Raw genomic sequence first — 23886 nt, forward strand, 5'->3', positions numbered from 1 at the left:
GAAGAAGGGCCAGCCAGTTTTGTTCACTGCACCACGCATAGCTCACCTGAAAGCTCTCCCTAGAATATCCCGAAACAAGTGTCAGAACTCAGAACCCTCAACCCACTTCTGACAGTAGCCTGCAGCAGAATCCAAGAGTGACCTTGACAGTGTTTCTCTGGCCCCACAGCTGGTTAGTGCTCCCCTCCCTCCTCCATCCTGCCAGCCAGCCTCACGCCAGGAGCTGTGGGAAGAGGTGTTTCATTTGGATTACAATCCTACATTTATTTGCTGGGTTTTTTTCCTGAACTATGGGCATTTTCTGAGGCCCTAGTTACTGTCTCACAGCTGTCCTTGGTAAAGCACCCCACAGGAGCCTCCAGCTGGACCCAGGAGACAGTCAGCTCTGTCCCCAGCTGCACACCTGCCTCTCCTGAGGCTTGGTCGCCACCTGGTGGACCCTGGCCACCAGCTTTCCTACCTGCAGAGTCATAAAATTGTAGGTTCTGGTCTGATGGGATCCGCTTTCAAGCGGGAGACCCAGGCCCAAACAGAGTCCTAGCCTAAGGTTCCACCCCAAAGTCAGCTCCGGGCTGGCTACGATAGTCTCCTCATGGCTATTTTGAAAAGTCTAATCCATCAATGCAAAGGTTATTTCTAGGATTCTTTATGCTAATATCAAGCCTTCTGGTGTGATTGGCAGTGGTAATATTTAAGGTTTGCCACAGATATTTCTCAGACTTTTGGCTACAATCTTTTGACTACTTATTAAAGATTCTGGGAGTGTGTGGATGACAGGAAAGATCTCATGTAGGTAAGATGATCCAATGCTAAGGCAGGTCTTCAGTTCTTTTATTAAAATTTTTTACTTTGAGAGAAGATCTCACCAAACTAAATTGCCCAGGCTGGTCTGGAACTTGTGATCCTCTTGCCTCAAAGTGCTAGGTTTATGGGTGTGCCACTACATTTAGCTATTATATATTTTTAAAATCCTTTCCTTAGAATCAGAGAAAGAGAAAAAGACTGCAAATCTCAGTTTCCCACAGGAATGTTCACTTGAAATCTTTTAAAAAGATATTGAAAGGGTCATAGCACCGTTTTGTCTAATGAAAATTGAACCTCTGCTTAATACACCCACAAATGGATTTTCCTTCTACATTCCTGATCCCAAACAGAAATAGGAGAGGCTCTTTATCTGGGTTATTCATTCATTTATTGGTTCATTCATTCACCATCCACTGAGTAGATGCCCACCATGTACCACTGGGCACACTCTGGGCACAGGGCAGCACGGTGAAGGTTACAAGTCCCTGCTTTCTGGAGCTCATAGCTACAACAAAGGTGATCATGGGGCATGCACACTGTCACAAGACATCCCAGGTGCATTAGAAACACATGACATGGCAACAGGACCACGCGGAGGCAGGAAAACAAAAGGAGGCGTGGTCTCTGGAGTCCATCTGAAGTAAGCCTGCTGGAAACTACTCAGAGGCTCCCAGACTGCAGGGAGGGAAGGTCGGAGTGGAGGAGGCCTCTCTGCAGTGTGGCACTGGTCAAGGTGGGTCACGGCCTTGGCCTTTGGAGAATGATGGAGATGATGGCGAAGGTCAGGAAGATCACAGTGGCTGTGCCTCCGATCACGAGGCTCAGGGTGCTGCTGTGCACCTGCATGGCTTGGCAGCGCTCACCCGTGTAGAAGAAGGCATGTCCAGAGACGCACCTGGAAAGAGGACACAAGGTGTGCAGCACTATTTGGCCTCTGGTTCTGCCTACCAACAAGCACCATGTCACATGAATGGCAGAGAGCAGGCGCCGAGCATCCTGGGGCCCGGCTCCTTCCAGGCAGTTGCTAGACCCAACTAATTTAATCCTGTTACAACATTTGCAGTAGAGCTCAGTCAACAGCCTCCTTCCCATAAACCCCCAGATGTGACAGGTCAGGTGGCTAGTGCGTCACACATAAAACTAAAGCCCTGAGAGGTGCATCTCCAGACCAGTCCTCTTGGCCACCAAGGGTGCAGGCGGGAAAGTTAGGGGGTCAGAGCAGATATCATCTCCTGACAGTCCTTCAAAAAGATAGGGGAGACTTTCCAGGTAGAGCTTGATTTAGTACATGGGTTGAAACTTTACAACCTGCTGGCAATATCAAGCCAGATGTCACTGCAACTTAATTGTGCTGCTTGATGCTCCCCAGACTTGCCTGGCTGTTCAGGCCTGTGTCAAAGTGGCTGACACACTGCAGGCTACAAATGGGATTAGAAAGCCAGCAAAATCCAGGATGCTGTGCCGTGTCCCAGAGGGGAGGAAGGGTTACGTAAACATCAGGGGACAGGGGACATGAGACTGGACTGCTCTGGCAGTGTCAGTCCACCACTGGGTGCAGCTGTTTCCAGTTGAAGCCACACCCTCAGGTCATGTGATGGAGGCCTTCACCTAACTTGATCAGTGCCCTGACCACCCTGCTCCAGCCATGCACCCACCTGCAGCTGGCCATGCCCTTCACATTCACACACACGCCCTCGTTCTGGCACGGGTTCGGGTCACACGGGTCTCTGAAATACTGTGGCCAGTTGTGATCCTCCAGGGGGCCTGTGTTCTCCATGGACCGCTTCTGTCGGCCCAGGCTGTCTGATGGGGCTTCATCCAACACAGCCTTTCTAGAACCTTCTCCCAGGACCTGTTGCTCCTGTCCCTGGAGCACAAGGCCTGCAGGGACCAGCCTTGCATCTACAGCTTTCACTGGAACTTCTGTTCGGTTCAGGTGGGTGAGGTCTGCAGAAAAGGGGAGGTGGTGGTGAGGACCGTCAGTACAAATAACCGTGGTTACTTCCGAGGAAGGTTCCCGGGTCACCTCTTCCCCTCACGGACACTGCCCTCAGTGACTTGGCAAAGTGGCTCTGAATGATCCTCGTGACGCCAGTTTCTTTAAAGTAGCCCCGTCACTCGTTTATGTATTGAATTTGCAAAATGAAGCATAGCATTAGACTGACACTAATCTGAAATCAGCAAACTGTTACACTTGAGAAATTATAAAAAAAGACACTTTAAAAAAATTGAAATCATGCTTTCTCTGAAGGATAAGTAAAAATATGGTTTTCGGTCTTAAGAAACAATAGGTGCTTTTGGAGGAGCTTGATTGGAATATGAAGAATAACATGTACCAAATGTTCTGTGGTGTCCATACACATGTACAATTTTTGTGTCAATTAACAATATTTAAGAAATAAGGTAAAATGAAAAAGAGAATTCTCGACCAATTAAGTAAAATGTGGCTCTTCCCCCACCGTTCTTACTTCTTTTTAAACCTCATATTCAAGAAAGATCGCTACCTTCCATAAGGGGAGGCATTGCCTAGAATTCTGTATTGATTCAGGGAGATCAGCAGAATTACCTTCAAAGTCTACAAAAATGATGAGGTCATCATTTTTAAGGAAGCTCCTCCGTTGCAGCATCTGGTGGGAGAGGACTCTGGTCCAGCCTCTCTCACGGCTCCTAAAGCAATCACAGTCCTTGTCGTAAGAGCCCACCACGGACGGCCTGTCCCAGATGACAGAGCCATTGATTTCTGTAGAGGGACAGACAACATAATGTCACATTGCCTTGTCCAAGTCACTCTCCAGCGTGCTTTGAATGACAACACGTGACTTTGTTAACTGGAAACCACATATATGATGGAAAAAGCCATGTTAGCTTCTCTCTTCAGGAGGATTTTCAGAGTTGAGAGGCAGCAGGCAGAGAACAACTCCGTGTGAACACGTGTGTGTGTGTGTGTGTGTGTGTGAGAATGATGAGGTCCTTCAAGGGGAGGAGCCGCAGCCTGGTTTCTTTATGGCTCAAGTCTCTTCCTCTAACAAAGTGATGTGCCCATTTAAAACTGAGGTGAGTTTACTTCATGGAGAGAAATGAGATCAGTTCACAAAGCCCAGAGAGCTCGGAGGATCTGACAGTGAGCACAGCACCTGTCCACTCAGCCTGAGCTTGAGGGGGCAAGGCCACCTGGCCCTTTGTACTCTGTGGACCTGGCACCCAGCCTGGCACTCCATAGATACCCACACCTAATAAGCTGAAGAAAGATAAGTAGGAAAACATGACATTTTAACCTAATACTCCAGTGTGAGTATGATAGTGGTACATGGGACAATCACAATATACAGTGAATGTTTAAAGTTTAAAATATTTGTTATAGTAAAAGCAACATTGCCATGAGCCCCCCTTCCCCCAAAGTCCCCCCCCCTTCAAATATACTTATGCCATCTTTCTGGACACTTTATGAAGCAGTTCTGGGTCCTTTTTCTTCAGTGTCTATGAGGCCAGGTTACAAATATAGTAAACATTGAACGCCATCCAACAGAAAGGCCAGCTCAAAAACATACATGTCACCCATCTTATTCACTGGATCTGGCACTACATGACGCTTGGCTCTTGCCCCAAAGTCAAAATGACCATGAGAGGTAACTGTTTTGTATCAATTTGGGACATGGAGACAGCCATGACAACACAACTAAAGACACACAGGAAAGAGGACTTCAGAACTGCTTCAGAAAGTGATGAGAGGAATGAGATAAGTACGTTCAAAGCCAGAGGGAGCATCCTGAGGGGCCTCTGTGGCACTGTGTCCTTTGCTGTGATACTTTTTGAAATGTAGGTATTCGTAGTACTTTTATTGTTATCATACTGTGTACACAGCATGGGAGAGTGTGAGAGGAATACTGTGTCTCTTGCACGGGTGCGAATCACATCTGTCAGCCCCTCCCCAGGCTGGGTGGTGGTTCCTATCCTTGCCCAAACCACTGACCTTCAGACGTGTGGGCCAGGGAGGTGGTGAGCATCCGGCTCAGGGACATCCTGTTCTTGACATCGGGCTCCTGGTCAAGGATCGTGATGATTGCCTGCCTGTTCTGCACCGGCCACTCCAGGATAGCATCGTTCTCCCCGCTGCACAGGTGAAAAGTCAGACCCAAGTAGCCAGAGGCACTGGAGGTTGCTCTGTCGTGGGGGTACAAGATCACCCCAAAACCATATCCCTCAGAGTTGTAGAACCGAGGGCTCAAGAGCTTGTCCCCTTTCACTGTGTTCTGAAGGACCTGGGAGAAGTTACGCACTGTCCACACCCCTGTCGGGCAGGGCGTCTCCGTCAGGGTGATGTCATCCAGGGAAATGCCCCCAGCCGAGAGTTGGGGGTTGCCTTTTGTGCCCTGGAAAAGGTAGCGAAACTTCTTTTCCTCTCTGAGCGTCACGTGGGCTATTTTCCAATTATGGTTAGAATCCCCTGAGGACAGAGAAAGGCCAATGACAGCAGTGGCTGACATTTAATGAGCACTTGCTCTGAGTACAAACCTCACACGACCCCATCAGATAGGCACCTTAGGGACAGCCCTAAGGTAACTTCTGCCAAGACACCTGTCTAGAAAGGGAAATAGCTTTAAAAAAAAAAAAAAAAAAAAAGAAAAGGGACACTCTGTCTCTATCCAAATCCCAATCATGAATGTGTTTTCCACAGCCACGGCACTTCCCAGGTTCTGGGTTTGCTTCTGAAACTGCAGTTACCGGCTCCGCTAACACTCCAAAGCCCATGTATCTGGCTGAATCATGTGAAGGATACGTTTTATGAGTCAGAAGTCAAATACTAACAATTCCACAGGGCCTTCTTAACACAAAGGGTGTAGCTCAGTGACAGAGGGTTTGCCTGGCTTGTGCAAGGCCTGGGGTTCAATTCCCAACACTGAGGAATGAGGAAGTGTTCTACCTCTAGTCACCATTTACAGCTAGCTGCTCCTCACACCCTCCTGCTGCCTGAGCAGATCAAAGCTTTCATGCTAAGCTCCTTATAGAAGCATGCAAAGCAACACCCAGAAATGTGAGAGCAATGGTATTGGAGTGGAAAGAAATAAATGGTCAGATTCTCTTCACCAGGACGAGCAGACTGAGCTACTGCAGCAGATTAAACAGTGACACCTTGGTGTTTTCAGATGGTTGGGAAGATACTTTGTAGTCAGTTTTTAACTTCCATGTCTCCAGGAGCATCAATGATGCATCCTCCTTCCTTTCCCATCTCCCTTGTGGGAGCTTCCATGCTGTCTCTCCCGGGCCTGGCTTTGTGCAAAGCACTAGTGAATCCTGGATTTAGATACAGAGGTTGAGGGGTTCTAACATGCCTAGAGGGGTTAAAATTTGCCAGGCATCCTGGTAGAGGATGGAATGTGAAGGCAGAGTGGAGAAGGAGAGGGGAAGAAAGAAGAAAAGGGTAAAGGAGGGAAAGGGAGGCAGAGGAGCCAGGCCCAGGTTCTAGGTCAGAGCAGCCCCGTGTTGAGGTACACCTCTGAGTACCTTGGAAGGTCTGCACCTTGGCCAGCTTGCGGACGTTGCCAGTGCCATCATCCCTCCTGACCCAAATGACCAGTCGATCGGAGGGGCTCCCTGTCATTCTGTAGAAGAACTGCAGGCACTGCTGCTTCCTCTTTGGGTAGAGAATCCGGGACTCCAGCAGGGCTGCCTCTTCCAAGGCTCCTTCGTCTGTGTCAAAGTGCATGGAGTAGCCGGCACCTGTGGGGGTAGCAGCATGGCGTCCATATCGGCCATCACCCCTTCCCCTGGGCAAGGTGGCGTGGGAGAAGCACCCTATTCAGGCAGCACCAGCTACAGCTCTTCCGAGCAAAATCAGAAAGTCACTGGCAGTAAGTATTCTACCTCAGTGGACACAGCCGCTGGCCAAAATTGTAAGCTGGTGCTGGCTTTGCCCGAGTTCCCAAGGATGTGCAGTATCAGCCTGTGAGTTCAATTCTCTGGAATGTTTTCTTCTTTTTAAATGAATGTTTTTACTCTCCTTCAGAAGTTCTGTGCCCCTGTGTGTCCTTCCCATGCTTGAGCTCAGAAGCTTGAGCCCTGGACCCATCTCACAGCTTACTAAATACTTGTGCTGAAGAGTACTCCATCTCCTGGGCCAGAGAGTTCCCAGGGTCGCATCACTGAGACCTGGCACTCAGGAGGCTGACCTCCCTCCCAGCTCTGCCACGGACTAGCTTCCTCTTTCCTCTGAGTTTCAGATGGCAGTGAATCCCACAGGATCCCTCAGGCTCTTTGAGTCTGAGTGCTTGCCTGAGCAGAGGGCACTTTCTCTGGCAGTGGTACATGATTCTCTTAGTCCCCATGAAGGAAGCATGTGGAAGGGGCAAAGCTTAGCTGGTAAGGCATGCATAGCTCTTCTGGGATGTGGTCCTGTCCTTTCCTACTATGGTTTTAGAACCTTCTTCCAGTTGACCAAGGTCATACTCCTGTCTATCAGCCTCACAGGGAGAGTGCATCAGAAGTAACCATGGCAACCTAGGTGGAACTTCTAGCTCGTTACCCTTTGAACACTTGGGATGATACATGCGCCAATCCATTGTATGACAGAAATGATTGCCCTTGCCAAAGCCATGGGAAGAATGCTCATGACTTATGACTCTAGAATGCTTGCTGGGGGGCATGGGATCCATGACAAACTCAGGTTTCCTCTGGGAAGGAAATGGAACCAACTCTCAGACAAACATGGTCTAATCAAGTCCACTGTAACTCGGTCCTTCAAAAGCTACCACATGTAGCTCCACCCACTTCCAAAGAGACAAGGGATGGTTTTCACAGCAGACACATAATCAACGGATGCTAAAATGAACTAAAAATAAATGGAGGCACTGGGAGTGTAGCTCTGGGGTAGAATGTTTGGCCAGCATGTGAGAGCCCAGCATCACAAAAAAGGAAAAGAGAAAAAAATAAAGAGAGGAGCAAAGAGAAAGTAATAGGAAGATGGAGAGACGGGGAAGATAAAATATCAGGGCTGAGCTGGTGGGGACTTGGTGTTTGGTCTCTGTCTACTCCGTGACATACGTATCAGTATCCTGCGGTTCAGGGAGACTTTTCCGCACAGACATTTTAAAAAGCACACACCCAGCAGCAACTTCTTGTAGTCCGGCTACTAAGTGGGGGAACCAGATTTGAACCCCAAATCCTTCTGAATTCTTGGCCTCTGTGCTACACAAATGACATCCTGGAACTGCCGAATTTGTGCTGCTGGAGACAATAGCCACCATGCACCTGCGGCCACCAAGGTCCAGGTGTGGCACTTCCCAACTCGACACTTGGGAAGCAAGCAGATTCCAGATAAGTGACACAGAAAGGAGAGTGTCTCATGATGTTGAAATGCTGACATTTTGTATACATTGGGTTAAATAAAATATATGGTTAAAACTATTTTTACTCATATAAAATTTTATCTTTTTTGGAGCTATTAGACAATTTTACATGGCCTGTTGGGGGCTAGCATTGTATTTCCAGGGGACGGTACTGCTCTGGGGACATTAGTTTTACTGACAAGGCCATGTCTTACCAACTGCGTGTCCATGTGACTTTCAGTGAGACCAAGACACACCTTATTTTTGCACGTGCAAAGCTCTGATGGTCTTTATTGAGTCAATAACTAAGATAAAGCAAGTGTTCTTTGTTCTCATTCAGATTTTCAGGGTTGATAACTCATGTGCTGACTGGGGCAAACCAAACTGACCTCTATGAGCCAAGCAAACCCCTTCACCTGGTCACTTCACCACCACTTACCTGTGCACCGGCCACCCAGGGTGTGGTCCCCTTGTGTGGCATTTGTGCTGCCCTTGTGGACCCAATCTGCATCATCGCTGGTGCCCTGGATCATCCCGCAGATATTTGTCTTCTCAAAATCACAGTGATCCAAAAGGGTGTGCGTCGTGGCTGCCAATAACATGTTTATCAAGTAGTTAAAAAGACTTAATGCAGATCAGCCAAATAGTTAAATGTTTTCAGCCACTAAAACCTCACTGGCCACATACAACAGGTGCATGAGCTTCTCATTTTTCTGCATTTTTTTGTTGTATACAAGTATGGCAGCAATCAGGTAGACCTCAGAACTCTTCAGCGTAGACACAGATCTACCTATCTCCAGGATAAAATCTACCTACCTCTGCACATTCTTTACTATGCAAAAGCTGAAGGATTCCTCTAGATCAGGAACAAGGTACTCATGGCACTGTACTTAATGGCCTTCATGCATGCTTTATTGAACAGAAATAAAGATTTTATCTCTGAAAGATCAGTGGGGTTGTCTTAGGAAATACCCCACTTAAGATTTTGGATGTTCTAAGAATAAATGGGGTAAAGAATCTTTGAGGGTACAAAAACTTTCAAGCTCTTTCCCTGTTTTGACCTTTACATCATTATACATCCTTCAAGAAGAAGCCAAGGAACTTAGACAATAACAACTCTTTGCATTGTTCTAACATTTTTACTTCCTGAACTATGAGTCTGTAACTGATTTCTTGGCCATCCTGTGAGGTAGGTGCTATAATTTGTTTCAGGTCTGGAAGTTGAGTACCTTAGCTATGTGGTTCATCCTGTGTTCCCTTTAGCAGAACATTCAAGAAGAGTGAAAGGAAATAAAAAAGGAAGCCAAGGCTGAGCCCGCGGTGCCCTGCCCCAGCCTGGATTCTTACTGCAGTTGTACATCCGGTTCAGCCTCTCTAAGTCGGTGGCGCTGAGGTCCAGGCGCTGCCCGATGATGGTGTTGAACTCGGGGATCTTGGTTGTAATGGTGGGGACATTCTCGTTCTGGTTAAATGAGAATGGTGCGTAGTGCATCACTGACTCGTAATCATAGGGCGTGTTGAGGTCTGTGATCCGGTTGTCATCATAGGTATTGAAGTTGTGCTCATAACCTGTTGGGGCAGGGTCCACAGTCATGGCCATCAGCGATTGCCCCCAAACTTTCCTCTCCAGCCAGATGCTCAGAGAGCCACAAAAGGGAAATAGTATATCTTTGATTTAAACTTATATACACAATTTATAATTATTAAATGTATAAATTAATAGATTCCAATTTTTAATCGACAGCATATTATAATATGTATAAAATTATTGAAATGTCCATAAAATATTTGTTGTAGTATATAAAGTATATATTTACACATTATAAATTATTAAATATGTGCATACATTTAAGGATGCATTGCAAGTTTGTGTGCGTGCGTGTGTGCATATGTGTGTGTGTTTACTATCAGGAAGAGATGAACCCTGGTACTCTGCTCACAGGGACTCAGAGAACTCAAGCGATGTTCAAAGCAGAACACTCCTGGAAGACATAAATGAGTCATGCAGGACGGGAGAAAGTGACCCTTCCCAGAGCACATGGTGCTAGGATGTCACACGAAGTGACAGAACCGTGACGAGGGTCCAGTGATAAGGATCCACCGGTAGCCAGGGTCTCCCAACCTGGTGACCCTGAGGGGCACCTGAAGCAGGCATTTTCCAGTCCCTGTGTGTCTTAACTTCTCATATTATCATCAGGATGGAGTAGGTTACTTTATTCAAGGATTCTTATCAGATTAGTTTACAAATAAATGACTTGAATGATTTTAAAAACTTATTCAGTGTATTTTGCTCTGCTTGTGACATCCTGGGATCCATGTCCAGAAGACAAAGGTCCAGAAGAGAGCAGAGATCATCCTGACCCTACAGGACTCATCACCAGAACACCTGACAGGAACGATCCTGCACACCCAGGTCATCTGCAAACTTCCTATAACGGGTCAGATAAGAGATATCCTGGGCTTTGCAACCCATATTTTCTCTGTCACTGCTACTGAGTGCTGTTATTGTTGCAAAAAGTAGCCATAGGTGACACATAAACCAATGGACATTGCTGTAGGTAGATAAAGGGTTGGTTACAGGCTGGAGTTTACCAACCCTTGTGAGGCCTCAGAAATTGAGTTTTTCGTTAGTGAAAAGGAAAACCACAGTTAGACTCAGGACAAGGAAATGGGCCTTGGAAGAGAAACTGTAGCTGGAGTGACCTTCTTGGTCACTCCAAACAACAGGTCTGGATCATTCACAGCAAGGAGCAATAAATTACAAATGACCCTTCGAAATAATCCTGCCCTTGTTTATGCTCTTGTTGAGTTTCATGCAGAACAGGTCTCCAGTGATTGCACGCAATTTAGATATATGGAATTGCACCTGATGAAAACTCAATAGATAAGCAAATAGGTATTGAGCAACCCAGGCCCAGGCAGACCTCAACAATAGCAAATTACCATAACAAATGGGCTGGCTCTCTGGAAAAGGGACCTAAGATGGCCTGAAGGTATCATGAAAGGATTAACTATTGTCTTCTTTAAAACTTAAATGTGGAAATGTTTTCTGATTTCTCATGAGATTTTCAGCAAAGTCAAGTAGATGTTCAGGAAGAAGAAACTCAGGGCAAGCAGATAAGATCAAGTCAAAGATACCCCACATCTCAGCACCAGAGGCTCAGTCCTTTGACCCATGATTCCAGGCCCCTTTTCCTTTGTGCGCTGGCCCTCTGGTTATGGAACAATCTCCACTAGGAGACAGCTGGGTCTTATCTGTAATCTCATCCCTGGGAGAGCAGGCACGAACAGGTCTGTCGATTGGACTGACAGTCAAAGATTATTCCTTGGCCTCTAGCACAGTGGATAGCATAGGGTGATTTAGCAAGACACAAAAACAATTTTGGAGTGTATGCTGGGGAGCAATTTCACCAGCCTGCCCTCCTCCAGCCTTCGGGAGCCATGGAAGTTTTCACACCAGAAAGTTGCCCTAATACCCTTAAAAGGTTCATTAGGAAGGAATTTTAACAAAATCATTGGTTGACTTTCAGGTGACCTTCCCCCATTTTTCCAACTCACTCTTCCCCTTTTCTGGGACCCTTTATGGGGTCACTTTTGATTCCAGCAGTGTAGCTCTCAGAGCGTTCTCAGCAAACCATGCAGATGACAACCAAGCCCTCCGTGCCATGCTGGGCCCCAGCAAACCTGAGATAATTTCATCCCACCAGATGGTCACATAGTCATCCCGGTCGGTCCTCGATTGCTCGTGGTAAAACCCCAGAGCATGCAGGATCTCGTGCTCGACGATGGCTTTGTAGTCACACCCTAACCCAATGGAGAGGTTCTGTCCCACGTGTTGATTCCCAACCATAGACCAGCACCTTAAAGACCAGGAAAGGGAAACATTTTCCTAGAGAATTCTTAGCTGAAATTTGCGTCACACAGATCAGAATAATGTTAGGTTTGAATTTTTTGAAAAACACATTGCTTTGTAGTGAAATCACTTAAAACATTCTTTTTTGGCTATCTGGAAATATTCAATGCAATGCTGATGTCACAGCTCTGTGCAATAGAACACCAGCACTCACTCCTCTTAACTGCAACCTGTGCCCTCACCATTAAACTCTCTGCTTGTTCCTCCACTACGCCAGCAGCCAGCTGCAAACACTGCGGGCTCTGGGACCAGCCTGTATCTCCTCCAACCTCTAGCATAGCCTGCCCCTTGGTATACAGGAGGTGTGCACATTTTTAAAAGTTTTTAAACAAAACAACAAGCTAAGAAAAGATCTCCTGAGAGAAGCTAAGTATTTATCTTATATCATCAGTATTTTGCTTTTACATTTGTTACTTCTTTGTGCACTTCATTTGCATAAGGGGCTGAATTATACGCAGATTTCCCTTTTCATCTCCATTGTCCATCCATGATCAACAAAACCCCAGAGTCAGAACTAGATGATCTGTGCAAACAAAACCTGAAGACCAAGCTAGGATTGCAGCAGGAGGATGACTTTCGGGGGTGACATCTGTCACTGGCAGGTGATGGCCTTGATTCCCAACCTCACATAGCTTAAACTGGTTGACACACAGAGCATTAAAGAAACAGTATCTCTTTCTGAATATACCATCCATTTATTCTTAGAAATAAACAGCTACGGAGAGCAACTTTATATCTAGAATTTTTCATAGAGGTGCAGCTGAAAGAGTAATTAATTTAGAATAGCATCATTAAAAGGGTGTCATTTATGGTTCAGTAAACTTGATTTTAAAGAAATTAAAACACAGCCTAACCCTAGGAAAAGAATAGAGATGCATGTCTCTGGGTCTCAGACTTATCCCAACCGTATACAGTATTCTCTGCTTAGCGCATTAAAAAATATTTTATTATGAGAGCCATAATGAAAGATTTGAATTTTGCTTATACTTTTTTCCAAATTCTTCTTTTAGACTGTAAAATAGATGTGCCACTTTTTTTTTTATAAACTAAAGGATACATGAGTTTCACACTCTAATATTTTGTACTAACCCAGAAAATTGCTGAAATATGATGTACGAGCTCTCTCCTTCATAGGGCTTGAAATCCACACAGGACTTGAGACGGAACATTTCAAAGGCTTTGAGGATGGCTCCTTTCGCATTGAGCTCTACAGAAATCAAACAGCACATGCATTAGAATTATTTGGACACGGAGAAAACCATGCCACTGTGTGAAACGTATGAGAGGTTTTGGTAGTACATAGACCCTTTGGAAACTAAAACATGCTTTGTTTATACCCATGATTTATAAACAAAGCATGCATATTTTAAATGTGCCATGCAATTATGAAATAGAGTAAGAACCCACTCGAGTGCGTGGGGCAGACTAAAACTGTCTTTTTCTTTGCCCCATTCAAGCAGACATTGTGAGCGCGCTGCCCCAGCAGAATCCCCTGGCACCACATAAACCCAAGTGGTTTGTGAGTCACGCAGCTTTTGTATACACAGATACCTTGGGGAGAAGTAGTGAACGTAGCATCCCTTACCCCACGCTACAAGAAATTCCCCCAGCTGAAGGGAGAGAGCATGGCTGAGAGGGGTTTGGGAGTCCCTAAGGTGGAAGAAGCCCATGTGGCATATGAGAGATGACAGGGGAGGTGGCTTGTCTAGACAGCTATTGTCACACATCAAAGACAATGGGAACAGCTCCTCTACCAACACCACAGAGCTGAGGACCCAAGAGCCAGGACAAGAGGTGCTGACGGGTAGCCTGTGGTGACCACGGCCAAAGATCAAATGCTTCTCCTTCCAACTGACATGCACACACCTTGGCCCGCATGGATGACAAGGTCAGGTGAGTAGAGGGTGCCACAGAAGAAACAAGATTATTTTCTACTTCGTGTGCAGTTTTCTTTCCCATCCCTTCCCTAAAGATTGAGATCTCTGTTAAAAATTAAATGGCGAGATATGAAATTGACCCATCTTCCTTGTACATTCGGTTGTATTCATGCCTCTGGGAATTTATAATTCTTGGCAGTTTATCAGGAATTTGTGCCTGGTACTTACTTTCCTCAATAACTTGTCATAGTGAAGATTTCACAGCAATAACTACATATCAAAGTCGTTACAGAAATGGCTGTGGATGCCTTTGGTGATCATCAATTGATTGGAAGTGTATGGAGTTATTTGTGGCTACTCTGCCCCAGCCCATTGCACCAAAGTCACATGTTAGTGGGTGGGCAGGATCTTCAATACATGGTGTTGGGGAAACTGGATATTCACAAACAGAAGATTGAAACCCAGCTCCTGCCTCTCTCCCTACACCAAAGTCACACCAAAGTAGATGGAAGGCCCAATATGAGACTTAGCACTGAAACTTTCAGAGGAAAATGCAGGGGAAACTCATCAACACATCAGTATGGATTATTATGTTTTTGTTATAAGACCCCAGAAACAAGGACAACAATAACAAAAGTAGAAAAGTTGAATTATATCGAACTAAATAGCTTCTTCTGCACAGCAAAAGAAACAATCAACAATCAACATGCGGAACTGGAAATTTTGTTTGAAATTACTCATTTAACAAAGCATTAATATCCAGAATACATGAGGAACTCGTAAAATTCAGTTACAAAAAATATCCAATTTAAAAATTAGCAAATGAAGTGAATAGACACTTCCCAGCAGAAGACATATAAAGTGTTGGGAGCCGCGGCCGAGCCCGGTCGCCTTACTTGGCGGACGTGAGGCCTATAAGAAAGAGCAAAGCCTGAGCTAGATTACCCCTCCCATCGAGTGTGCTAAGATGGCACTTATCTCCTGCTTCCTGCTTGGTAAACAACCCGCTCTGTAAGATAGTCTGCCTAGCAACAACTGATGTTAGCCAATCAGCCCGCATCGCGCGCTTTGAACTGATTGGCCACTGTAACCCTATAAAAGTGAGTGCCTCTCCCGCCATGAGAGAAGAAGCACGGAAGGAGCCGCGGAGAGCAGACCAGTAGAGGCTTCGGGACAGACTGTAGAGAAGAAGCACGGAAGGAGCCGCGGAGAGCGGACCGGTAGAGGCTTCGGGACAGACTGTAGAGAAGAAGCACGGAAGGAGCCGCGGAGAGCGGACCGGTTGAGGCTTCGGCCGGGAAGAATCCCGGGGCAAACTGTACGGAGAGAGAATAAAGAAAAGCCTGACCACCGCCAGATATTGTTGCGTGTTCTTCCTGCCGGCCGGGAGCGACACCGACAATAAAGGGCCAAAAAGCTTTTGAAAAATGATTTAATGTCATTAGCCATCGGAAAACACAAATCACAGCAATCAGATATCACTTAACTCCAGTTCAAATGGCTATTATAGAAAAGACAAACCATAAATGCTGGCAAGGATGTAGCAAAAAGGGAACTCTCTTATACCATCGAAGATGTAATTAGTGTAGCTATCACAGAGAACAGTATAGAAGTTTCTCAAAAACACTAAAAATAGTTCTACCCTAAAAACCAGCTATGCCACTTCTGGCTACATATCCAAAGGGAAGGTATCAGCATATCAAAGAGTTTTCTGTATACTCATGTTTATTGCTGATTATTCGCAATAACTAAGCTATTGCATCAGTTTAAATGCCCATCAGGAGATAAATGAATGAACAAAATGTAGTGTATGTCTCCTATGTCTATCTAGAGTAGAATATGATTGAACCATAAGAAGAAATGATAGTGTATCATATATAAGAAAATAGGTGGACCTGTGTGATTGCATCAAGAGAAATCCAACATGTACAAAAGGCAAATGCCACATAGTCTCTATCCCAAGAAGGTGTTGAAAAATGTTTACCTGAGTACAGACTGAGAATTACTAGAGGCTGGAAGCATGGTAGAACAGAGACCAGCTGGATGACAAACCCAGCTAGGTGGAAGTGACAGGTTCTAGTATTGTGCAGCACAGTGGTGCATTCTGCATTGAGCTGGAGAGGTGCAGCATAATGACAGGGAGACGGAAAGGTTAATGACCCCAACTGGGTACAATTGTTTTGTATGAGTCAAAAAATTTTAAAGTTTAAGGAGTTGAAAACGCTAACTACCCTGGTTTGATTATTGTCACGCTGTACCCTATAATTTTGTACAATTAAAATAATAATTAATTTCTCAAATAAAAAAAGGAAATAGAATAGCCAACAATTTAATTGTGGACAGAGCACAAATAACAACAGCAAGAGCACTGAGGGGTACAATGGGATCTCAACAGATCTGCTCTGCAAGAAATTCTTCAGGAAGTGCTCCCGACAGAAGAAAACGGACATGAGCTAGGAATGCAGTCAGCGGGGGAAAGGAAGAACACTAAGACTTGCAAGTACAAAAGTAAACATGAAGATAATCATTTTTATTAATATTCTAAAAGACAACTAAGGCAAAAAGTAATAGCATCATGTTGTGAGATTTATATAGCATGTCAATTGAAGTATAATTTGATAATATTTCAAAGGCAGGATATAAATGTAATTATGCTATTGTGAAATGTTTGTATTTTATGCAAATGAAATCATATTAACTTTAAGGAGGCCATTGCATATTGAAGATACATATTGTAACTTCAAGGTAAAAATCTCAAAGAATAATACAAAGGGATTGGGCCCAAATCTAACAGAAGAATTAAAATGTTAAAACCAATTAATCAAAGTGAGAAAAATATGGGCAGTAGGAATTTGGGGGAGAGTGTGAAACACGTACAAGACAAATTAGATAATTTAAGAAACAATGGATCAACAATTGAAGTAAGTACAAATGAGCACTTTAATTAAAAGTTAGCTGAATGAAAGGGGGAGGCATAGATGTGTGAAATAAATCCTTTTCTATTTTAGAAAAGTCTGATATGTTTCCCTTGCAACAAAAGGGAGAAATCAGTATGGAAACAGCATCCTGGACCTACATCCCATTTACCTAAACAAATCCTTAAGTACATTTTTTCACTTTCTGATGCCAGCTTGTATCTTGCACCCTTGTTCTTCACGTTTATCCTGATTTTATTAAAGTGTTAGTTCATGCTACAGCCTTTAATGACCCTTTCACACTTTATCTCAGACAGGTTAAGCAGCCCTAGTTTTGATGTATGGGGTATGATCTAAAATCATGGTGCATATTTAAAAGTTTAAAATTTATTACAGTAACAGACACACTCCCTTCAACCCCCCTCAAAAATACACCACCACTCACTTTGAACACATCCTTCTTGCACTTTCTGAAGCAGCTCTGAAAGTCCCCTGTCATGTCTTTAGTTGTGCTGTCATGGTTGCCTTGGCATCCTAAACTGAGCCTGAAAGTTGATCTTTCATGGTTATTCTGACTTTGAGGAAGACCCCGAAGCTGTGTGGTGCCGGATCTGGTGATAAGATGCATGAGGACATGGCAGTAGGATTTCACAAGCCTGCCTTTCCATCAGATGGCATTCAGCAGCAGCACTCACCCCGTTTTGTTTTATCACACTTCATGAAGACACTCATGAAAGGGAACCTCCAGAACTGCTTCAGAAAGTGGCAGGAACAGAGGAATAAATGTGTTCCAGTCATGGGTGGAATTTTTGGAGTGGGGGTTTGTGGCAATGTACTTTTATTGTAATAATTTTTAAAACTTAAACATTCACTGTATTTTTTAAAATCACACCTCAGAATATCATGCCTCTTTTCCTGTGAGATAAAGAATCACCAGTCTGAGAAACCCTTTCATACAACAGAGGTTGCTTCAGTCTGAGACTGAAGATCAAGAAGAGGGAGAGAGAAGTCAAACCAGAGGGTCCCCCCAGGATGATGCTGTTACCCAGATTGTCCGCCAGGATGTACGGGATGGGAAACGTCCACCTGGCAGTGGGGTTCCTCAGGGCATTTCTTGATTTCTGTAAAAACAAAAGCAAAGAGGACTGGAAGCCTCATCCTCAAGATCACCTTGACCTCCCCCTTCACTAAATTCTCACACAGCATGTCAAGAAATGTACACAATTCTGTGGCACTTGTCTTCACTTTATAAAAGTGATACAAATTCTACACAGATAATTTGGAAACCTCTAGAAACTATGAAGAACAAAATAAGGAAACAAAAGTGGGGGAGATGTGAGCCACCACAAACACATTGTCTCATTCCCTTCTGTCTTACTCTTTGTTAGGAAAATTGAGCAGATACGTCATTTAATAATTATAGACTTTGTGCTGTTTACTTATTTTTCCTCTGTGTTTGTCATTGTCAGCTAAAGGGAAGCCCTTATAGGAACAGGTTATAGATTAGAACTTTTTCTTCTGCATGCTGCCCAACCCAGCTCACCCTCCATTGGTGCAACCAATTCTGAGGGACATTATTTTGGGCAGATACTCACTGGCAGAAGGATGTCCCCTTGAAAGAGGTCCAATCCTGCAGCGACATGTGGATTAAAGAAAGAATAGTTGAAAGAACATTACTCAGAGCCATCTTTCACAATAAAATTCATTTCTGCTGTAATAAATCTCTTACTGTAATCGTGATGTGATAAATCCCTCTATTTAACCACACATGAATGGTTAGTAAGCATCAAAGATTATCATGTCATTTTTTCAATTCTGAAACAAGAATGCTGTCCAAGACTCTGAGAGGTAGGCTACCAGGGACCTGAATGACCATGGATTTTCAGAGACAGGAAGTGCTGAGCTGGGGAGACAGGAAGTGATAAACCAGAGAGACAGGAAATGATGAACTAGAGATACAGGAAGTGATGAACTAGGAGGGAGTCTGTGGCTACCAGGAAAGTCAGTACTCTTGCCTCTTGCTATCATACTGTTGGGGGAAAATTGAGTCAACAGTAGCCTGGGGCTCAGGAAAAGAAATATTGTATTTAACTCTGATGGTCCACCGAGGAGTATTCTCCAAAGTCTGAGGTACTGATTACAGAGACTTTGTCTTTTTTATAGGGTAGTGAGAGTTACAAAAAACTAAGATAAGCATGCATAGCTAAAGGCCATGATACAGTGGGTATGTTGTGGTAAGAGCAGCTGTACATAGCAAAGTTGCTTTTAGCACATTCACAGAAGTTTCAGTTTGATAATGAATCTTATGATTTAGCTGAGTTCAGTGGCTGCAGCTTTATTGAATAAAATGGCTGCAGGTAGGTCAGGATTTCTGCTTTAACACTGTCATGCCTCTAACTCTGGACAAGTGGCTGGCCTTGGTCTTTCCCGTGGAGACGTAAAGGACCCCAGAACCAAGCCTGTACCCTGTGACAAGGAAACCAGGAAAACATGGTAGATCCTTCAAATCTGTTTCTCCAGACTCCAGCTTCTGATGCTCAGCAGAGAAAATTCCAAATGCAAGCTTCCTTCACCTTTTCTGTGATGTCTCAACTTACAGCTAGGAACCACCCAGGGAATAGTCTGCCTCTCAGGGCATAGTGTGACCCAGGGGCAAAGCAATGGCCCTTGAAAAGCAGGGTCCAGGTTCCCAAGGGACATGAGGAGTTGCTAGGTATTGACTAAGATGTTTCTACCTCTCCTTTCCTGATACAGCTCACTTGACCTGTTCATGCAACATGGGGACCATAAACACCACAGGCAATAATAACAGAGCTGGCTCAGTCAGAAAGACTTGCACTGGAGGGGTCCCTTCAATGGGCACTGGGTGCTGGTCCATCCATCTCCTACCCAGGCTTGTAGGGGAGCAGAAGCCTGTGGGGTTTTTTTTTTGTTTGTTTGTTTTTAGGATGAGAGGGGGTTTTCCCAAAGAAGATGACTAGCTCAGTCAGTCCTTAATCCTAGGGTTGTCCAACTACAGAAAGGGTCCTGGGGACACATGTCACATAGAGATGTGTGTCCAATGAAAGCCAGATGTCTCTACTCTATCCAGAGCTTCAGGGGCTCCATCTCAATTGACACCTAATGTGTCCTCAGCCATGACAATGGGAGGATACAGCAGGGACCAGAACAAAAACCCTAAGGAAACTGCATTCTTCATTGGGAGAGACACATGAGCAGACCAATGGAGTAAGGCAGATGGTGGGAGGAAAAAGCATGATGAAACAACCATGAAACAGGACTAAGGGAAAAGAGTGTTGAGGCAGGAAAGGTTGCTGTTATACCCTGGAGAGTCAGGGCAGACCTACTAGAGAAGATGGCCCTCAGCAGAAATCTGGTAAAGGATAGTGGGAGGCAGAGACCGGAGCAGACAGGAAGGTCCCGTGGTTTGGACCAGGTCCACCCTCAGAGCTTGTGCTTGGGGCTTCGGACCCCACAAAGCACTCCTTTCTAGTAAGTGTCAGGATGGTGTCAGTGCACAAGTGATAACTACACAGGAACAGCCACTTGCCAATGTGTGGTCAGCATGGCTGGGAAGCTGTGAGAAGAAAGGACAGCATGGGACAATGGAGGTCAAAGAAGCATCCAGGTCAGCTTATCCGGAACTGGCATCCCCTTGGTCTGCCCAAATGGAAGTGCCAATTCCATAGCCCACGTGGGACTCATAGTACTAAGGGCACAGGGGACGGAAACTGAGGACTGCACTTTGAGAGTCCAGGCTGTCACTCTGTGCTGTGAATTGGAAGAAAACACCAGAGGCTGGAAGTGATAGGATTCAAATGCCTTTGAAAGGACAGCTCTGCCCCCAGGGGAGAGAAGGGAGCTCAGGGCTACTCTGAGATTCTGAGTCTGAAATCTAGGAGGAAGGAGACACGTTTACTGAAATGAAGAGGACAGAGAAGAGCAGGTCTGAGGACGGAGGATAAGGACAGGTACATCAGTGTTCTGAGGCGCAGAGAGAAGGTGGGGAAGGTGACAACTTTCTTTGCATGATTCTGTCCCCTGTCTGTGATGGTAGGCTATGTCCCTGCCTCTCAGGTCAGAGGTCATGATGGGGCTGACGAGCAAGAGATGACTGAGGTAGAACTTATTTCTACTCTGGAGCTAAGGATCAGAGAAAGAAAGTGCTGATCCTCATTTCAGCCCTGTTTTACAGTACAGTGGATCTCTGAATGACAGACATCTGGACTACCTGACTCTCAGGAGAGAGATTTTGGTGACTGGCTTTGAAGCCACGGAATATCCACCCACCCAACCCTTTGCTTTGCTAACTCATTCGACTCTCTCCATGTCACCAGTTCCCAGTGATTCCAATTAAACATCAACCAGCTTCCCTGTCTGTGAATGGGACACAGGATAGAAACACAATCCTCATGTCATATACAAATTACACTGAGCTATTGAGATATGAGTCAGGAGACTGGAGGTGGCCTCAAGACAAAAGCCAGTGACCTGAAGAAAGTCACACTAGCCATTTAAACGTGAATTCCATCGCTTCCCATTAAAGGAAGGCAGCCTTTACCCTGGCACAAGGTTTGACAAGATGCACCTGGGGAGGAAAGCTTTCCCCACTGAGGTGTTTATGATACGAACACCTCTGCTTCCACCCACCCCAACCAAAGACACTAAAATATACAGGCTTCTCTCATTTCAAAGAAAGATTCAGAGGAGAGAGACCAGACAAGCGACCATCTCAGGAATGGATGAGTCCCTGTATTCATGTACGAGCTGATCAAACAGAAATACAGTCACACTCTTCTTGAATTCCCATAGCCAAACAGCTGTTAAGTACATTTGATGGACAGAAGAGGGGCATCAGGTCTTTTCCTCACTAAATAGAGGAATGAGCTTATTCTTTGAACATCATCTCTTGGCAAGCAGAATAAACACACATTTTTCCCCTCTTTTTTCAAAATAGAAACTGAGAAAATGAAATTTTCATATTGGAGAACTTGTTACATGTCTGTGTTTTTAAATCCCAGCAGGATGCATCAACTCCTCTAGAAAATCTGATCTGTCCTCCTCCACTACACTGCAGTTGGTCAGAAGTTTTTAGTCCTCATAAGGCACCAATAAATATAGTTTCCCAAAAGATACACAGTGCAGTGCACTGAAGATTTACACATTTACCAATCCCATCCTTGGGGTTTAAATTATCCAAAAACATTAACAATGCAGAACTGAACCCACCTAAATTGATTTCTGGAATATCCTTTGGTTCACCAAAATCCACATCCTGCACTGTGAAAAGTAGGAGAAAAATGGTTACTACCTGTGCTGAACGAGAGGGACAGAGTTCAGAAACTGCCCATTCACACTGATCCTTACCATTTCCACTAGAAAGATGCTTAACCTGCAAGGAGATAAACATAGAGAAAATGGGTAAGTTATATAAGATTTGGTATTGCTAAATATGAGGAGCAGAATTGTACTTACCGACACAGCTGCTGTATGTGCAAAAAGCAAGGTTAAAGAGAGAATGCAAGAGGACCGAATGCAAACCATTCTTGCTAGTGAACTGAGTTTAGCATAGGCACCTTGTCATAAACATCTATCGGACCTTGCCCTGCCTCGCACATTAGAAACTTTGACCCTCTTATATGCGTGTAGCATTTAAAAAGATAGTTAGTTAGAGGTGATATCATTGTTTCTTGGGCTGTTACAGGTCTACCTTAAATACTCCAGCATTTGAAACAGTATTGAGGTTTTTATATATTGAGCATATATTAACAGTTGTATACATTAGTGATAACTGTTCAGCTAACAGATAAAACATACCCTCACAAAAGAAATAAAATTAACTGATAAAATGACAAAAATGCACTTAAATCTCACAAAGATAAGTTTTGTAGAAATGTTTTAAAGTAGTTATCAAAGAACATAAAAAAGAGACACATCTCGCTTCCCATATTTTTCCATTTGTGTGTATGTATGTTTGTATGAAATATTCTGATGTGAGCCTGTAGTTTTAAAGAAAATTCACTAAATATTCCATCAGGGATTTTGTGGAACTTGGCAAGATGACAATTTTTGAGAGTTATGTGAAAAGGGTTAACTTCCCAAGTTAAATGAGAAAATTTTGAGATAGAAGAATAAATGTAAAAGACTTGCGCTCACAGAATAACCAGAATTGTTATAAAATTCATTACCTAAAAGAAAGAACGTGAGTACAAAGACTCCCATTTGTGGGAAGAAACCAAATACTACCAGGGAAATCCTGGTCTCCTTAGTAGTAATATAATTAGCATTTTCATAGGAGGACTAAATTAAATTCTTACTGCATGCTATTCACAAAAATAAACTCTAAATGGGATTAATATTCAGATACAAAAGTCTGAATTTTGGAAAAGAAAATATGGGGAAATGCTTTTAACCTTGAAATCAAGAAAGTTTTTTTGTTTTATTTTGTTTTGTTTTTGTCTTTTTGAGACAGGTCTCACTATGCAGTTCAGGTTGGCCTTGAACTCACTTTGGAGTCCAGGCTGGTCTTGAACTTGCAACAACCCTCCTGTCTCATGCCCCCGAGTGCTGGGATTACAGACGAACACCACTATCCCTGGCTAGGAAAGATTTATTAAATAAGAAAAAAAATATGCTTAGAAATTAGTAAGAAAAAAATTAACCTGATTACACCAAAATTTAATCCTCTTTATGATAAATATACAACAGAATTAAAACATGAATCACAGATATTCATACCACCTAAAACTTTAAAAATAAGTGTCCAGGAAATACAAGAAATTCTTGCAAGTCAGGAAGAAACGAGATAAATATATGAGTTAGAACAAAGGTGAGCAAAAATTATGAATAGGAAATGCACATAGAAGAAAACTCAATTAGCAAATAAGCATGACAAGATTTTCAACCTACAATTCAGAAAAAGAGTGTAAATTCAAATGACAATGAAATGTCAACTAATGTTCAGACCTCCTTAAAGGAAGAAAGCAGGCAGTGCGAAATGTCAAGAAGAAAAAGGAAATAGCATCCTACCCTGCTCGCAGGAGTTGTGGCCATTT

The 23886-nt window shown here is 44.1% G+C and overlaps 1 protein-coding gene across 1 annotated transcript; it reads right to left on the reverse strand.

The window, feature by feature from the left end:
* Positions 1-1169: 1169 nt before the first annotated feature.
* On the reverse strand, positions 1170-22392 carry Mep1a (meprin A subunit alpha). The gene is made up of 14 exons (XM_063238773.1): positions 22307-22392; positions 22199-22223; positions 22061-22111; positions 18427-18461; positions 17877-17952; positions 13129-13246; positions 11811-11986; positions 9474-9695; positions 8566-8715; positions 6307-6522; positions 4775-5248; positions 3371-3544; positions 2460-2751; positions 1170-1699 (listed from the first exon to the last, which is right to left on the reverse strand). The coding sequence occupies exons 1-14, from the start codon at positions 22373-22375 to the stop codon at positions 1543-1545; spliced, it is 2235 nt and encodes a 744-aa protein (XP_063094843.1). The 5' UTR covers positions 22376-22392; the 3' UTR covers positions 1170-1542.
* Between the last annotated feature and the right edge of the window lie 1494 nt (positions 22393-23886).

Source organism: Cavia porcellus, unplaced genomic scaffold, assembly GCF_034190915.1.
Source record: "Cavia porcellus strain 051 isolate PalLab524CR breed Dunkin Hartley unplaced genomic scaffold, mCavPor4.1 scaffold_28, whole genome shotgun sequence".
NCBI lineage: Eukaryota > Metazoa > Chordata > Mammalia > Rodentia > Caviidae > Cavia > Cavia porcellus.